The 18,435-nt window shown below is 45.0% G+C and overlaps 1 protein-coding gene across 2 annotated transcripts in view; it reads left to right on the forward strand.

Annotated features, from left to right (window-relative positions):
- Positions 1-434: 434 nt before the first annotated feature.
- LOC106814904 (transcriptional enhancer factor TEF-1-like) overlaps positions 435-18,435 on the forward strand; it is a gene marked incomplete at its 5' end in the record, with an annotated part of 31,616 nt that continues 13,615 nt past the window's right edge. For both annotated transcript variants that reach the window (XM_014819281.1, XM_014819282.1), the window contains 2 exon segments: positions 435-562; positions 17,941-17,973. In XM_014819281.1, the coding sequence (XP_014674767.1) occupies positions 435-562; positions 17,941-17,973 (161 nt within the window).

An 18,435-nucleotide genomic window follows, 5' to 3' on the forward strand; every position in this document is an offset into this window, starting at 1 on the left:
TTACAAAAACTAACTTTTTTGGTGAATACGAAGGTTCTAAGACATTTTATTGTTACTCTAGACAATTGCTGTTACTCAAGCAATAACGGTAGGTGTCATGAAAGTGGTGAAAACACTGGAAAACTCTCGCAATAGTTACTTTAAATGAAAATATGTGAAGAACCTAGAGTAATGTATCCCTTTAAACAATCGTGCACCCCCCATACATCAATCAATGCTGTAAATCAATGGATACAAAAATCCGGACTTCCATTTATCAGAACCCGTTTTCACCTGCATAGAATGAATTTGTCCTATTAGTATATCCCTAACGCGCATTGTCTTAATCCCATTGCATGTCTATCATTTATGATTAAGCTTGTTGGATTTTGCAAATGCACGGGGACAGCGCTGTTTTATGGGCGACTATACGACTGTGTGCGTTGTGTTTGCAGGACGCAATGAGCTTATAGCGAGGTACATCAAGTTGCGGACGGGGAAGAACAGGACGCGCAAGCAGGTTTCCAGTCATATCCAGGTGCTGGCACGCAAGAAGTCACGAGAATTTCAAACCAAGCTCAAGGTATGTACTATGTAGGGGGCCTACCGATGCGTACAATCACGTCATCTAACGCAGGAAATAGGTGGGGATCAGCGAATGTTTCTCGACATCTGTGTTGAGTAACATATTGTTCCGTCAGTTAGTTGTTTCAGTGTTATTAGGCCAGTATCTGTGTATCCCGAGACTGGACAGCCCGTTGACATAGACACATTATAGGCCACCGGGTGAGCAGCCAAAACTGCTTTAGTTTTGTCACCCCCCCCCCCCATCGGCATGTACATGAAATTTTACACAAAGATAAAGAAAAATATACTGAAAACGATTGCACAACTCGGCAGTGGGAAAAGGTGCACACTAATTAGTTATTTCCAATTAAAAATTTATTAATTATGATGTACGCCTTCTGGTGTTGTATCTAAGACATCTGTGTGTTATCCTATGGGAGATTACTCTTTGTGGTTGTTATCAAATGAAACAGTTAAAATAATGCAATAACTTATGAAAATGTGCACACTAATTAGTTATTTCAAATAAAAAATTTAATATACCCCCCCCCCCAACGAAGTTAGGGGGGAGGGATACTGGAAACGGTCTGTCTGTCTGTCTGTCCGTGTGTCCGCCACCAGACTTGTTCGGACATCTCGAAAAGTACTGGACCTATTTCAACCATATTTGGTATACATATTCAGTACCCAATGTAGTTGTGCACCTGCGATGAATTTTTTGCGTCCGACATTTTCGGAAAGATTTATGGCCGTTTTTCGTAAATAAACCCATTTGGTTATGTATGACATGCTGATGCCATCTAGTGGATTATTTCATACATAACTGCCCACCCACTTCATACATAACTCGCCAGCTCTAGGCAGGATTTTTGCAAGACCTAGCATAACAAGGTACGCATTCCAACCGCTGTATAAAAACGTATCGATCCGCAACCCAGCATAAAAACGTATGCCGTGGCACTGCCGTCTACGCATGCATTCCAACCGCTGTATAAAAACGTCTATCGTCATACGACTTTTTGCAATCTGTTCGTTCATTTCATATGTAGCTGCCTAACCACTACTGCATCATAAGTGTCTTGTCTATAGTAACCAGCCGTATACAGCCACAGGCCCTGCGCCGTCGGTTCATTCACCTGCTTTGCCATACAATCGCCGCGCTTCGAGATGAGCGTCACCAGTTAAGGCCCGTCTCCACACACGCGGCGCGGCACGGAACGCCACGGAAACGGCGTCGTTCCCCCCTACCGGCAAAGTTCAAATCTATTATATCTTATGGCGCAGTGTACACTGACACGGCACGGCGCCATCCCGGTTTCACGGCGACGGCGAAAGTCAAATGAGTTTGACTTTTTCCGGCTGCTGTGTACAGAGAAAGACAGTTTAACCAATCAACGCGATTGTTTTTATCACGTTTTCTGCTCACGCCACCATCAGCCAATGAACAACAAGCACATGTATAATTTCTGATCACTGAACCAGAGTGAACACAATGCAATCAGATACAATGCGCGAAATCACAATGTTTTTTTTTCAGCACAACGGCGCTGCGTTTTGCTGTGTCGTGTCGTGCCGCGTGTGTGGAGACATAGCTTTATGCTCTCACATATCACCGGCACCATAACAACTCGAATCGGGTGGTATTATTAGTCCCTCTATTAGTCCCTATCTGGGACAATCATTCTAGTTAATTATGATGTACGCCCTCTGGTGTTGTATCTAAGACATCTGTGTTATCCTACATGGGAGATTACTCTTCGTGGTTGTTATCAAATGAAACAGTTAAAATAATGCAATAACTCATGAAAAAGTGTGCACTAATTAGTTATTTCCAATTAATAATTGATTATGATGTACGCCCTCTGGTGTTGTATCTGAGACATCTAGCTGTGTGTTATCCTATGGCGGGAGATTACTCTTTGTGGTTGTTATCAAATGAAACAGTTAAAATAATGCAATAACTCATGAAAAAATGTGCACTAATTAGTTATTTCCAATTAATAATTTATTAATTATGATGTACGCCCTCTGGTGTTGTATCTAAGACATCTGTGTGTTATCCTATGGTAGATTACTCTTCGTGATTGTTATCAAATGAAACAGTTAAAATAATGCAATAACTCATGAAAAAGTGCTGTTTATCAATGGAGAACCACGACCTGCAGGAATTAAACGCACAGGATAACTATGGAAACTTTGAAGGAAGTTTGAATGCTCACCCTTGATGGACCATTCACAAGAAGTTTAAAATAAATTATTCCTTACTGGTTTTATTCAGCATTTTCCTTCAATAAATAGATGTCCCCCTCCAATCACACTCCGTGTTCACTCTTTACAATCTCTCTCCTGCCCCTGCCCCCCCTCCTTTCCACTCAATCTTATGCCTCTAAATTCATAAAACGCTAATTTACTGCACTGAAATCAATAAACAAAACACAAACTTCCATGTATTGACATAATTGATAATATTGGTTTGAAATGTTTGTGCTGGTTTAGTCCGGGTGGTAGACTGGTTGACCATGGCGATGCCTTCTCCTTGTAGTTATAAAAAAAAATTAAAACATTAATCTTATTTCATTCATTTCAATTTGTCAATTTGTGCTATTATGAGACAGCCATGATAATCTGTATTTTGTGAACTGAACACTTGTCTTGTCTGGTTGCACTGTGACTACTCCCGCAGCGCTCTAAAAACACCGCGCAAAATCTCACAACAGCATAACCTAACACCTCCATGGCCACTTGTCAGGTAACTCATGTTTATTCGGTGTAAATGCGGTAAACTGTAACACAAAAATGAGGAGTGGTAAGTATACATTCGCTACTACTCGGTGATTACAGTCTCATAATCATCAATATACAATGCCTGCCTCAGTTATCAAAAAACAGTAGTGAGCTTGGAAAATATTTAAAACATTAAACAGAACACACCCCGGTATGCTAAATAACCAGTCAAATGTAGTGTGGCACGTACTAGCACTGTTGTACACATTAACTGCAAGCTCCGCAAGTCTTTACGAAACTAAATTGAAGAATTACAAATGTCGTGGGTTGTAATAACACGACGAAGACGAGTATAATGATTGAACCTGTACGAGTCTCACAGAACAAGTGTCCGTTACATTTTGGTGAGACGCACCACAACGCGTCAATGTAAATCTGCTTAAATTAACGATGACAGTTTCTGATTCACACATAAACGTGTTCTGCGGACATTCATCTGAATACTTGCACCGAATATTTATCAAAACTCACAGACTGTGCGCTGTCAGGGCTAGATGTACCATGAACGTAAATTGGCAACAAAACCAAACTAAAGATAGCAGCTTCCTACTAAGTCACGCTGCAACCAGATGAGACGGGATACTAGAGAAGCGTTGCCGAAAGGAGGTGTTGATCAGAAGCGCTGTGCGCAGATCTTGCGCGCAGTTCCGCGGCAAGGCGCACGCGACCGCGGGAACGTCCTACGACAGTATGCAGCGCTGGCAGCTATGGATCCGAGCGCCGGATCCATAGCTGCCAGCAAACAGTCGGCAATTTTAGCGGGGGACACAGAGGGCAGACATTTGGGACGTGGGAGCAACTCGCGACTTACATGGAGGGGTCGTACACATGGGGGGGCGAGAGCAAAGCTAATAGCCTCGTTCACACGAGACCTCGTATTTATGAAATACGGCATTTGCGAAATACCGAATCTGAGACAAATACGCGGCCGAGCGTTCACACGCTGATTCGCGGCTCCAGAAATACGGTATTTGCGAGCTGCGAGCTGCTTTAAACAATCAAGCGAAATAAACAATGCAATGCGCACCAACTGCCGATAAAATACGTAGACTGGTCCGCGCTCGACAATTCCACTCGCATTACACTGGAACTGTCGAGCGCGGACCAGTCTATAAAATACGCGGCTTCAGAAATCCGGTATTTAGCGTTCACACGAGGAAATGCGCGGTCCAAGAAATCCGGTAGTTCTCAAGCACGGCAAATTATTCGGGGTCTGGGAAGCCTCGTATTTACATGAAATACCGGATCTGTTTAGATACCGTATTTCTTGGGCCTCGTATTTTGCCTCGTGTGAACGCTAAATACCGGATTTCTTCCTACGTGTGAACGCGGCTTATGATTTCGCCGTGGTTCCATTTCCGTGTGGTCTTACGCGTTTTCACTATAAGTTCCAAACATCAGAGAAATCGGACCATTATTTAATGGGAAATTTTATAAAATAGTGATACGAAATAGTACGCGGATTGTGCGCTCAGTTACCTCTTTGAAATGATACGATCTTTAAAAATCGCCATTTGCTGCATTTCCCAGGAGCTCCACCCACTTTAAAAATAGTGTTAGCATTGTGGCAGTGGTATCCTGAGTGTACGAACGAGTTAGTATTTTGATTTTCGATTTTCGATGACAGCAGTAAAGCGAAAGTGGAGCATTTCAATACAGCTTACTTCATTAGCATTATATGTAGTATGTAATCATTTCCTGAGAGCTTCTTTTTCTATATATAAACAATTAAGACATTATCTGCCATCTCTATCATCTATGTGACCTTACCTTATATCATATGCCAGGCGCGTAGCTAGGATTTTATTTTGGGGGGGGCGGCAATGAGCACGTGAAGTGTGAGAATCAGGGGCGTAAATCCGTACCGAGGAGTGGGGGGTATCATCGGCGATAGCCATCACATACTAGCACGAGCACAAGCCCACAATAATTTACGCACACGCGCACGCACGAACATACACACACACACACACACACACACACACACACAAACGAACAAACAACAAAGTTACACACAAACACACAACACATACACACACAAACGAACAAACAACAAAGTTACACACACACACACACAAACACAAAACCTGGATTTTGTGTCTACCCTTGTATCCCTGGTTTCTCAGGAAGACTCTTCCCCCAATTGGGATACTGGTATCCTGGGCCTTCTTATTTGTCAATGACTGTCGTCGAAGTACCTCTTCCTCCGTTCGTCTAAATGCCTGTTTGCGGGCCGCCTCGAGACGCTCTTAGTGGTCGGCCACCCACTGACTGACGTCACCTCCCCCATTTTCATCCTAGGCCTCTCCTAAGAGGTGGTCGATTGGTAGTTTTGGCTCGCGTCCAAAGAAGAGGAAATAGGGAGAGAACCCGGTGGTAGCGTGAGGTGTGCAGTTGTAGGCATATACCAAGCCTGACAGGTATTCTGGACACCGCCTCTTCTGTCGGAGCTCGAGTGTCCTCAACAAGTCGTGCATTGTCCGGTTGAATCGTTCACACTGTCCATTTCCGTCAGGATGGTAAGGAGTTGTGCGACTCTTGGACACCCCATATAACGTGCACAGCTCCCGAACGATTTGGTTCTCAAAATTACGTCCCTGGTCACTGTGCAGTCTCCTAGGCACTCCAACCCGGACAAACCAGTGGTCTACCAGTGTCTTAGCCACCGTGGTAGCCTTCTGGTCCTTGACGGCTATGGCCTGCGTGTACTTGGTGAACACATCGGTCATCACCAATACGTCTTCCTTACCTCCTAGACCAGGCTCCAACACTGTGAAGTCAATCGCCACTACTTCCTGTGGTCGACTTGCTATCAGGCTTCCCATGGCTGTTTGGGGTCGTTTCCCAGCTTTTGCCAAAGTAACGTTGGCACTTCTTGACATGCTGCTCGACCTCTCTAGCCATGTTTGGCCAAAAGCATCTGGCTCTCGCGAGACGTAGGGTTCTTTCTATGCCTTGGTGTCCAGCCTGATCATGTACGGCCTGTAGTACTGATGCTTTCAGGGCAACCGGAAGCAGTACCTGCTGCACGTTCTGACCGCATTCCACCAATACTCGGTGAAGGACCCAGTCGCGCAGCACCCTTCAGACCTCTTTGGGTTCCTGTTTCAATTCTCGCACTGTAGGGGCTTGCTTCTTATCCCACCAGTGCCAGATCCTCCTAAGTATTGGGTCATCCCGTTGCAGCTTGCTCAGCTCCGGTCTGGGTATTTCAGGCAATGTGCCTGTAGCAGCAGGGACCGTATGTCTGGACCGTGTGCTGATCTCCTGCATCCACTGGGGCGCTACACAGTTGATAACGGCCTCCTTCAGGTCCTCTGGTAGGTTGGTAGCTGGGAGATGCCGATCCAGACTGGCAGCGACTGGTTCCGCTGCAATTTCTTCAAAGCGTGAGCTAGCTGGCTCCTTGCCATGATTTCCCTTCTGGCTCAGGATGTCTGGTACCACATTAGCGCGTCCTGGCTTGTACCTCACGGTGAAGTGAAAAGAAGCCAACTCTGCTGCCCATCGCATTTCAGTGGCGTTCAGCTTGGCCGTTGTTTGCAGGTAACACAAAGGGTTGTTATTAGTGCATACTGTAAACCGGGATCCCAGGAGCATGTCCCTAAACTTTTCTGTAATAGCCCACTTTAAGGCTAGCAGTTCAAGCTTCTTGCTGCTGTAATTGTCCATGTTTCGCTCTGCCTTCCGCAGCCCCCGACTCGCATAGCATATGACAGTACGTTTTTTGTCAACTTCCTGGCATAGCACTGCACCCAAAGCCTGGAGGCTTGCATCTGTCTCTACAATGAATGGCTGCGAGAAGTCAGAGTGCCCCAGGATGGGAGCAGAGATTAGCAACCTCTTCAGTTCTTCAAAGGCCACCTGGCAGTTTCCAGTCCAGTCCACAGTGATGTCCCTTGAGGGATTCCTCCTTTTCTGGTTAGATTTGCTGGGTCCTCCTATCAGCGCATGCAGTGGTGCAGCCAACTGTGAGAAGCCTTTCATGAACTGGCGGTAGTAACCCGAAAGGCCAAGGAACGCCCGAAGTTGACGTTCTGTCCGCGGGACCTCCCACTCCTGCATCACTCTAACCTTTTCTGGGTCAGGGGAAATACCCTCGGCAGACACCATGTGGCCTGAGTACCTGATGTGTTTCTTGGCCACGCTACATTTCTCCGGCTTCACCTTGAGATTATGCTTGCCGAGACGTTCTAACACCATTAGTCCATCAGCCCCGGTATCAAATCAGGGGGAGAATGCTTATAGTGATTTTTGGGAAGGTATACACCCCTAGAGTTAGAAAACTTGTGATAGCATTGGGGGGTGGCAGCTTTATGTGAGTTATCTCCCCTTTTCCAAAATGGCCGCCAAAATGCTAATTAAGCTATATATCATGTTCTAGAGCAGCTAGGATAGTGATTTTAGTGTCTATGACCAGGTATTATGAGTCGTAGATTTTATTTCTGTCTTTACCTAAAACATTGAACACAAATTTAATGAAAATATATCCAAGATGGCCGCCAAAATGCAAGATGACCACCAAAATTGCTGTTTTCAAGCTCGTATAGCAGTTAGAACAGTAATTTGTGTCTATTATTTCAACTAGTCAAAGATTCTTTATTCACCTAATCCAATAAAGCCTTCATATAATAATACAATCCAAGACACAATGGCGGCTGTAACAAGTGTCCAACTACAGTGAAATGTACATGATGAGTCTAATACTCATCATTACTGTCCAGTTCATCTTCATCCACATCGTCGTTCTCGTCCGTGCTTTCCCCATCATCTGGTAACCGATTATCGCAGTCTGACAGTCTGCACATATCAGTGCACTTAAGTCAATTTGCCAGACAGACAGAATTTGGCAGTGTACACTTCCTTGGACATATTGGCAGGCCAGTAGGGCCAAGATAGCCTCAGGTGCTGGCTGACCATCCATCCAATCCACTAGCATTGATTGCTCAGTTCCATCCATTTCAATTTTCCACCCACTGCCAAGGGAACTTGGTACACCTGGATCTTGTTCAAGACATCTTCTCCATATTCCAGCCTGATAGTTTGCCCTTTGTGCGTGTTTGACTAAGCAGTCCCTGCAGGGTAGAAGCTGATGACTCTCTATCTCACTTTTCTTGACACAGAACAAGTGGTACCAGATATCATTGACCTTGAATTCTGCTTTGGGACCATAGAGGAGACATGTGAAACACTCTAGTTTGTTCATCAGTTCTGAGGAGAGGTCCCATTCCTGGCCCAACTCCGCAAATGTATTCCTAATTTCCCTATTGATGGTCAATAATTTTAGAGCACTTGCCTTCCCTTTACCTGCGAAAGCACTGGTAGTATCACATCCAGTGTATGAATGCATTCCAATAAGAGCTCTGCAGACATCTATGCCGACAGTGGCAGCGACTTTCCCTATGTAAACTAAACTAGTTCTGGTTCTTGTTCCACATTTCTGGAATAACGGGGCTCCTATCTGGTCATGGAATGCCAAACACATGATAAAGACATCTGTATCCTCTGAGCATATCACTACAACCGGGTAGCCCTCTCCAGCAGCATGGACCGCATGAAAAAGTAGGCGTCCATCTGCTTCTTCCTGCTGGCACTGTATATCTGGCACCTCTTCACTACCCTGCGATGTAATCCTGTAGCATTTTTCATCTACAGTTGCATACAGAATCTTCTCATGTAGTTTCTCTCTATACACTGGCTTCCTCCATTCCCTGACAATGAAGATAATCAGACTGGTTTTGTTATTTACTCCTGTCAGGAAACTTCTCCATTGCCTCACGATCTGTGTGCTTGTGATACCCTGCAGCTGGTGCCCAGTTTCTTCCCGTCGTGCCGATCTCTCACTGTTCTTGGTAGAATTCTCTCGATACGTGTCAAACACAACATCTATTCTGGTACTTTTACTTCCTTCACTTAATGCCATAGACAGAATGGTAGAGGCAATGTCTCCAAACGTAGCTTGATCACCCTTTATTCTTTGAACTAGGTTAATGCCATCGACCACAGAGGTAGAATTTTGTAGGACTTGGTCTGCTACTGTCACATTCTTCTGCAGAGATGTGGCTAGGGCAGCTTTGTTTGTTTTCCTGAGTAATCCGTCTGGGGTGGTGAGAGACCAGGGTAGTGGTCCCATGGGGTGAGCGAGGATGTCCTCCATCTTGAGATTGCGCTCTTGTGCCATCACTATGATGCGACCAAACAGAGACCGATCAGCTTTCAAGATGATCTCCTTCCCACTTGTTTTTACTACCTTCTTCTTACACATATTAGTGAATGTTTTCAGCTTGTTAGTTTTCATCGGATCGTGAAATGGTTTTGCTGGTGGATCGTTCTCCAGTCTCTCGTTTTTGAAAGTGGCATAACTCTGCTCTCCAATATCGCATGCCTTCATCAGGTCAGAGGCAATGTCTTTGGGTGCCGATTTTGCAGTAGAAATGCTTATGAGGTCTTGCTTTTCTGAGAATGGGTTGATCCAGGCTTGAATGAGGCAGACGACTGCCGATACTGTTTCCTCATCTTTTTGGAATCTGGGCTGCTGTAGATCAGCATGGTTGAGTTCCGATTGGTTCCCATGTACCATGTTTCTTAAGTGTCTAAGAAATGTGCTGCGGTACTCTGCTGTTATGTAGAACCTTCTGATGGCTCCTGTTTTTAGGCTGAACCGTGCCGTGCCTCCAGGAGTCTGAGTGTCTTTGTTCACTGTAACCTCAGTTGTCTGATCTATAGGTATCCACCCAAAGGGATTATTGCTGGACATCTGCACCGAAAAATGACCTTCCTGAAAGGCTCTGTGTACATCAGGATTAGTCTCTGGAAGATTTGTTATCTGATCAAAGTATGCAGACAGGTACCTGGCATAGTTGACCTTATCGTAGGCAAAACACCATGGGATCATGGTTCGAATGGCATTGATGTGCAAATCCCAGTTTCCCTCACGAGATGCACGCAGAAGGCCAAGTATCACATACTCTACTATGTCTATGTATGAAATCCAGTATTCCGATAGCTCCCCATTGTTGTGGCAGAGGTGTTCCAAGAAGTCTCTACACAAGATCATCAACTCTAACAATTCTGGACTGTAGAGGAGATTACTGATGTTCTGTTGGTTGAGTTCATCAGCTATGCTGTTCACCTTGTCAACGCATGTTTTGTTCACAGCGCTCTTCTCCTCATTGCTCTCTACCCATAGTTTGAACTCTGCCCATGCCAGTCTCATCAAAGCTTCATAGATGCACTTGTGGATCCTGATAGTACGATTGTACCGTTTACCATCGATGACCCTATTTATGGACCCCTCCGCGACTATCCCAGCTTCTTTGCATATGTCCTTCCAACCACCATCACAGAATCGCTTTTCTATGATACTCAGGGCATTCATGATAGTGTGGAATGTTCCCATCCTCAAGAGCACATGGGAAAAACGCTCTTTGTGCTTCCAGGCAATTTCAACGGCTTTTGCATAGAGTGCTTGATCCATGACTACCACAAGTGTTTCCAGACACAGTTCCTTTCTGATTAGATCTGACTGTTTAAGAATTTTAAAAACTGTACTCAACTCTGTTAGCTGGTGCATTGACTGCTGGGCAGGTATCCAACAACATCTTCTGAGATTGATTCTTGCGTCCTGGTTTTGATATTAAACCCAGTCCAACTTGGGATTGTCTGACTCTCTGATGTTGTTTGTCTTGCTAGGATCCATACCAGGTTCTTGTTACAGGCGACTTGCAGCAGACTCTTGTGCTTCCTGGATGTGGTTCTCATGGTTCGGTGGCTAAGGCTGTGGACTACACGTGCACTAGCTACATAGACTTCCAGATCTTCGTGTTCGAATGTTGACTGATCTTTGTTTCAGTTTATCAATGTAGGAAGTTCTGTCGTAGGTGGATGAGGTCCATAGACCTTAGGCTGGACCGCTATTCCGTTGACTCAATTGGATGTACCTTTTCCAGTAAGTGTCTCCCTCCAGTTGTCTATATTGTCCCATGCAAGATTGTGAAGGCCATGTGCGGCTTTTGATTGGAGACTGGTAGAACAGCTCTCTGGTTTAAGCCCATTGCTAACTTCTGGAGACAGAGAGCAGTATCATTCTCTTCTAGCTGGTCATAAGACACTTCATGTCCAAACTTGTTCAGTGTCCGAATGACCTCAATGTTTCCAGTGAGTGCTTTCACCGCATAAGGAAGCAGGAAATGTTTTGGTGGTTTACACTGCCCACGTGTCACAGCATATATCATGTCCTGGCTAAATGACTCAACTAGAATAGCAGTTCTGTGGGATGTATTCGTAGTACTAGAATCTCCAGTGAGGAGCCCGACAAGAAATCGCTCTAGTTGATTTGGTATTGCGATATGAGTAGCTACATCAGACGGATGGTATGGCCATGGTGTGGATATCATGTCCTGTTTGGTGGCCGTTCGGATATGTGATGAAGTCTGATCTATGATCTTGTTGACATCTGTAGACTTGGCCTTCCAAAGCTTGAGAGAGTTTTGAGTAGAGTTTGATTTTCCAAGACAACATCATTTAATGATACACAGTAGGGAACCAACAACAACTTTCCATTGTCATCGGGAAATATTTCCATGGAACCTCCAAGCTTGGATTGCAGTCTTCTGTGGATATTCTTCTTTGTTGAATCCTTAAAAAGTTTAACTCCACCAGATAACTATATTTAGGTGAATAAAGAATCTTTGACTAGTTGAAATAATAGACACAAATTACTGTCCTAACTGCTATACGAGCTTACAGCAATTTTGGTGGCCATCTTGCATTTTGGCGGCCATCTTGGATTTATTTTTATCAAATGTGTGTTCAATGTTTTAGGTAAAGACAATAATGAAATCTACGACTCATAATACCTGGTCATAGACACCAAAATCACTGTCCTAGCTGCTCTAGAACATGATATATAGCTAAATAAGCATTTTGGCGGCCATTTCGGAAAAAAGGAGATAACTCACATAAAGCTGCCACCCCCACAATGCTATCACATATTTTCTAACTCTAGGGGTCCAGACCTTCCCAAAAATCACTATTAGCATTCTCCCCCCAATTTGATACCGACCAACCTGGCTGATGGACTATATATCCAGACGTTCGATCATCTGGTCGAACGATGAACCGAATACCAAAAGGTCGTCCAGATAGTTGATCAGTGTTTGGAAATTCTGATCTCCAAATATGCGGTCCATCAGCCACATAAAAGTCCCCGGAGCATTGCACAAACCCATCGGCATGCGACAGATTTCTTAAAGCCCACCTGTGCCAGGTCTGAAGGCGGTCTTATACCGGTCCTCCTCAGCCCCTGGTAGCTGGTAGAAGCCGTGGGCCAGGTCTAGGCTGCAGAAGTACTTCCCACCTCTCAAAGCCCTGATGGTTTCCTCACCAACACCACTGGAGATGCGTAAGGACTGTTGGATTCACGGATAATGTCCCTCTCCAATGCCGACTTGATAAAGTCTTGCACTTCTTTCCATTGGTTTGGCGGAACACTCCTGTGAGCCACCCTCACTGGCTTATCATCTGAGGTGTGGATCCTGTGGGTGACTAGGTCACAGTAACCTATGTCATCTTCGTCTCGGCTGAACACATGCTGGTGCTTCCTGATTAGGGCGTTCAATACCTCGTGCTGATCCTTTGTGAGTCCCTCGCCTATGTCCATCCGGTTGATCAGGTCATGGGCTACGTCATTGGCCCGCCTTACACCAACCTCTTCTTTCCGCACCTCATGGAGACTCACGGGATGGATCCTTAGCTGGGGGTTCAGCGTGACCTGTTCCACAATGCCCACAGGCGTCCGTGGATTCAGATAGAGGTCGCTGCCACTCCAGTTGGTCACCTGTTTCGGCACGCGTCCTGAACAGCCTAGCTGGGAGCAAGTCCTGCCCACAGCAAGGCCCATAGGAAGGGCTGGTAGGATTTCCTCCTGGTGCTCTACCATTACGAGGTGTTCTTCTATAGCCCCCATGCATGTGCCCTCCAGTATCTTCACTGACCGGGCTGGTATCAGCTGTGGCCCTCTACCAGCTACCCTTACCCTGGAGGTGCTTGGTTCAGTGTGGTCCGCTTCTGCCTTAGTTTGGATTGCTCCATATAAGGCAAGGACATGAGCCCAGTGGCTCCCATCTACTTGGCTGGAGTCTGTCAAATCCTTAAGATAGGTCTCGCCCCACTTCTCCTTGAGAGCTGTCCGCATTCTTCGCAGGATGTTACTCCCAATTACCCCCGGAACAAACCGCTTCCGATTCTCCATGGGGGTCCCTTTTGGGTCGCACACTACCAGGAATCCCATCCTGTGGAAGGTATGCCGGCAGATCTCAAGGTCGCGTTCTATATAGCCTCGGTAAGGGACTTTCAAGCTCACGGGCCCGTTGTCAGAAACAAATTAGTCTTAACATTAACCTTAACATTAACTTTTTTTCTTACAGCGTTGACAGAAACTTCGTAAATTAAAAATTCTCGTAACTTTTCTCTTAACTTAAGAGATCCTAGACCCTACCTTAACTTTAATATTAAGATGAAAATAACACATTTAGACTAAGAATTACAATTACAGTGATGTTATATTTTATATTAATGAGTAATATCATGTGTTTTTCTTGGAAAAAACGTCAAAAACATTAATTATCTACCGATCGTGAAGCAAAACAAAAGTGTCAAAACATTTACAAATGCCGTATGGCATTTGTTCTCTTGTTTTAAATACTTTTGCACTAATATGACAACACGACTCTCGCGTCTCGTGAGAATTGCTACAGTATGAGAATTTGTCTGGTTGTGCAGAATAAATTCAAGACCGTGTCGTTTTTCATCAAATATTATTTATATGTGGTTAGCCATCATAATATGCATAAATTACTGTAATGTACAATAAATGTGTATGAATTTGAATTTTGTGATCGATTCCCATCCAATCAGCAGCCTTGTGATGGAGTTCCTGTTATCGTAAGTTTTCACTTAAGTCAGTTTAGTTAGGCCTACTTTAGGTTTCTGTCAACGCTATTAACTTTTCTCTTAACATTAACATTAGTCTTAAAATTAATCGTAACTTTACGAAGTTTCTGACAACGGGCCCCTGGGCACCAGAAATGGAGATAAAATTTGACACATTCTTGGGATGCTCGCCATTGCTCAGTTGCTCACGGAAGAATGATTCTGTTACCGTGGAAACCGGAGCTCCCGTGTCCAGCAAACATTTCATCTCCGCCCCTGCTATCTTAACTAGGGCCTCGGGGCACTCTCCTACTGCCTTTTTTAAAAGTCAGCCTACCCTGTCCGTTTCCACGCACAGCTCACTGCAACAGGCGACTTTAGTTTTCTGACAAATTTGGCCTGGACACCTGGGGGTGGCCCCACCGGCCCATTCCCCTTATCCGGGCAGTTCCTTTGAATATGGCCCGGGGACTGGCAACGTCAACAAAGCATGGGGCTCTTGTCAGCCCCATACTGGCGCCGTGGGCCCCTGTTGACAGGTCGACCCCCACTCGCCTGTTGTCGCAGCATATCCATCATGACAGACATGTGCTGCTGCTGCTGCTGCTTTAATACTTCAGCTAACTGGTCGCCTTGTTGCTTGATAGCAGCCACCACTGGGTCGACAGCCTCAGAGGTGACCTCCTGGTCCATAGCGACACGGTGACGGCCCTTGTCATGGCTGATGCCCAGTCACTGTATCGCCCGGTCCCGCAACTCGAAATAGGTCAGGGCTGGGGACTCGAGGTTGAGGCACCTTAATTCCCGTTGCAAGTCTTCCTCATGGACTGCCTCTGCCAGCCTCCCCTTCAGAGTAATGTATCTGGAGGCCTCCCATGATCCATCCATAGCGGTGATCTGATTGCTCAATTGGACCAGCTCCAGTGAGCAGCCAAGCAGGTCTTGGCTCCCTTTCTGCTGGTACGAAAAGAATCACTGCTGGATCCTCGGCAGAGATTGGTGGTCCGCATCTCTGAAGGTCGTCAACAGGACTTCGAAGATCTTAGCATCTCAGCATCTTCGCTTACTCCTCGACGACCACTCACCTCCATGCGGGCCCTGCCCCCCAGTTGCTGGAGGACCACTGCCGCCCTTTCCTCCTGGATGCCTTTACGGGTGGCTAATTGAGCCCGCATGTCCCCAACCCATTCTTCAACATCCGGATCGCCCGACTTCTCTGGACGGTACCCAGTCCCGTTCCACATGTCGAGAGGGAGCAGTATAACCCGGCCCATGCTGGCACACAGCCTTAAGTGTGGCCTCCACCAATTTGGCCTTCGCTAACTCCTCCTCCAACATCCTCACCCGATCCTCCATTCCGCCACCCGCGGGACTCCGTGTGAGAATGGACCACGTAGTTTAGGGACCCAAGGGCAATGGGAGGCTTGTACTCGAGAAGCTTCCTCAGTCTACAGTCTACACCATAAATCGCGCAATTCATTCATACAATACAAATATGTACAAAGTGCATTATTGTTTTTGACTAAATGCTACGCTGGCTATCTGACTAGCTGGTCGCCATGCCATCAGGCAGAATGCTGGCAACGGCTTGGTCGGCATGCGAGTCCATGTGTCCCTGCAGAGCCTTCAGCATCACGTATGCCACGCTACAGATCGTGCAGATGTTCGCCTTATAGCTGTCTTCTTGTTTCTCTCGTCTCCCTCAGGGGTTTGTTCATCTCATCGGATCAATGGATGCCGTACTTGATTAATCCTGTCGACTGCGCCATTTGTGAGGTCGGGAAAAATACTCCAACAATCAAGTGCGGAGTAGACGATTTATTTGTGAACAAACAAAAAACCCCTAGGGAGCCAAGTACATGATCGGGCTAGATCGTGCCACCGTAGGACTAACCACGCCAACTTGTTGTTGCCAGTTTGTTGCCCGCGAGTCACACGATAACCTCGTAGATGTTGACCGATAGAAATTACTAATCAGCAGAATGCTTTCTTCTGCTTTCTATCTGATCCAGCATGGTGGCCTAGTGCTGCCATCTGTTCTCTGTAGTGCTGCCGGCTATCTTTTCTCTCCTTTCGCCACTCGAGGCCAGCACCAAACAATCACAACAACCCTGGGACAATTCGGCATGTCACACAACAACAACAAAATATTATAATAAATATAAAAAAATAAAATAAAATAATTAATTAATTAAATATTGTAAGATCGACTTGCTACCGATGCTTTACCGCTGTCTGCAGCGCACACACTCGTGTTTTACGTACGCACAACATTTTCACGCAGTTAATGTTATGGAGCCAGTGGGTTGTTTAGAACCAGTGGGTTCGTTGTCATGCCACCGTGACGTCACACTTCGGTACTCTATTTGGCACGAGCCAATTTGGTCCCATCGAAAACGTCGGACCAGGCTCGAGCCAAATTTTAGTACCAAAATTGCAGCAAAGCAAAAAGCAAAATAGCAGCTAAATCGGTTGAGCGGTAGATGACGCGAGTGTCGAACGTGTACTTCGACGAAATAAAGTCCAAAACAGTATAAAAATTCGAAAAATTTGATCAGGATGCACGTTTTCAAGATTGATAATTGAACCCGGAACGGAAGTAAACACTCTGAATCGTACACAACGCCATCTCGCGACATACTGCTAAAGTATCTGTGAGATATTTATGCAATAAACTTTATTTGAATTTGAATTTGAATATGACAAACAGTATATTCACTTGCGTACGTGTGAACGCTCCGACTCAAACCGGCCCGAGCCAAATTTAGCCTAAGCCAAATTTAGCCAATTTGGCTCGAGCCAAACCATGACCGTGTGAACGCGGTATATATGAGTATGAATGATGAAACTTAAATCACGTATAAAAAACTGAACCTTAAGCTAAACCAAGCCCATTTGCATTAGGCGATAGTATCCCTTTAAACGATGCGACCAGTCAAAGTCGAAAAAAGTCTCTCAAAAATTCTGATCACTATGTAGGCCTCGTATTTACAAATCAATTTCGTTAAAGTCAGTTTAGTATACAAACGTGTATAGTGTGGGTGAAAATACAAAATATAATACATTAGCAAAATGGCAGTTGAGGTCAATCTTTGTCACCATTCTCAGAGCTATGCTTAGATTGCGCTGTTATTAATATTACATCAACCTTAAATTGACTACGTCCCGAATTTTCTATGGTGTATATTTGTAACATTTTTGTTGCCATTTTTTACATTAAAAGTAAGTACTAACGGGGCTAATTGTATCGTCAAATTTTTACCTGGTAAGATTGTTTCTCAACTAGTTAAAAATCCAAAAAACTTGGACGATTTGATATTATGATCCTGACAATAATTGCTTGCTATGGGCTATGTATGAGTCACGAGTGTATGTTTACATCGAACAATATAGTAAACTAGGAAGTATAATGCAGCAATTTAACCAGAAAAAAGTGAACAGAATTACATACATTTTGTGAAAAAGTGGAAATATTTTGTTTACTTTTACTATTTACGGTGATGTAATCACTTTAACTTCTCATCATTTGATCTGATAGCCGCTGAACTGTACCAACCACTGATTCAACTTCGTGATAGCTTTGTTCCTATATAGAGGATGTTGTACACTGGTTTAGCAAGGAGTCTTGAGTCCCACTGTCAAGGCTAACATATAATAGCAGTTTGCATTCTGTTTCAGAATGAGGTCGTCAAAGTTGGATCATCCTACGAGGTTTGTATGCTATTTCGACAACATCGGTTTCTTGGAGCAGGGTTTCATGCGATCCAAACCTTGTCAGATCAATGTGTGATGCGTGTTACGTGTATAGATCGTGCAACCCCCATAGCATAAAATAGCACTCAAACCACATATACAACATGGAGAAAGAAACAGCTCAACTCTACTGATATTACCCATAGATGATCGATATCAGTTCAGTTCAGTCCCCGGGGGGGGGGGGGACTCGCCTAGGAACTAGGTAGGGGGGGTGCCTCGGGAACCTTGAAAACCTGACCCTGTCGCAAACCGCTTTGCACCCTAAAATACACCATGTCCCAATATACTGCACTAAAATGTGCTCAAAAAATTGCTAAAGTGCTCAGAAACTGGTATGAGAATGTCTATCATGGACCAATCAAGGACCCGCCTATGCAACCTTACCGATATTGGCGTGCCGCTAAGTTGTTCATATTG

Source organism: Priapulus caudatus, unplaced genomic scaffold (assembly GCF_000485595.1).
Source record: "Priapulus caudatus unplaced genomic scaffold, Priapulus_caudatus-5.0.1 Scaffold1002, whole genome shotgun sequence".
Taxonomy (NCBI): Eukaryota; Metazoa; Priapulida; class Priapulimorpha; order Priapulimorphida; family Priapulidae; genus Priapulus; species Priapulus caudatus.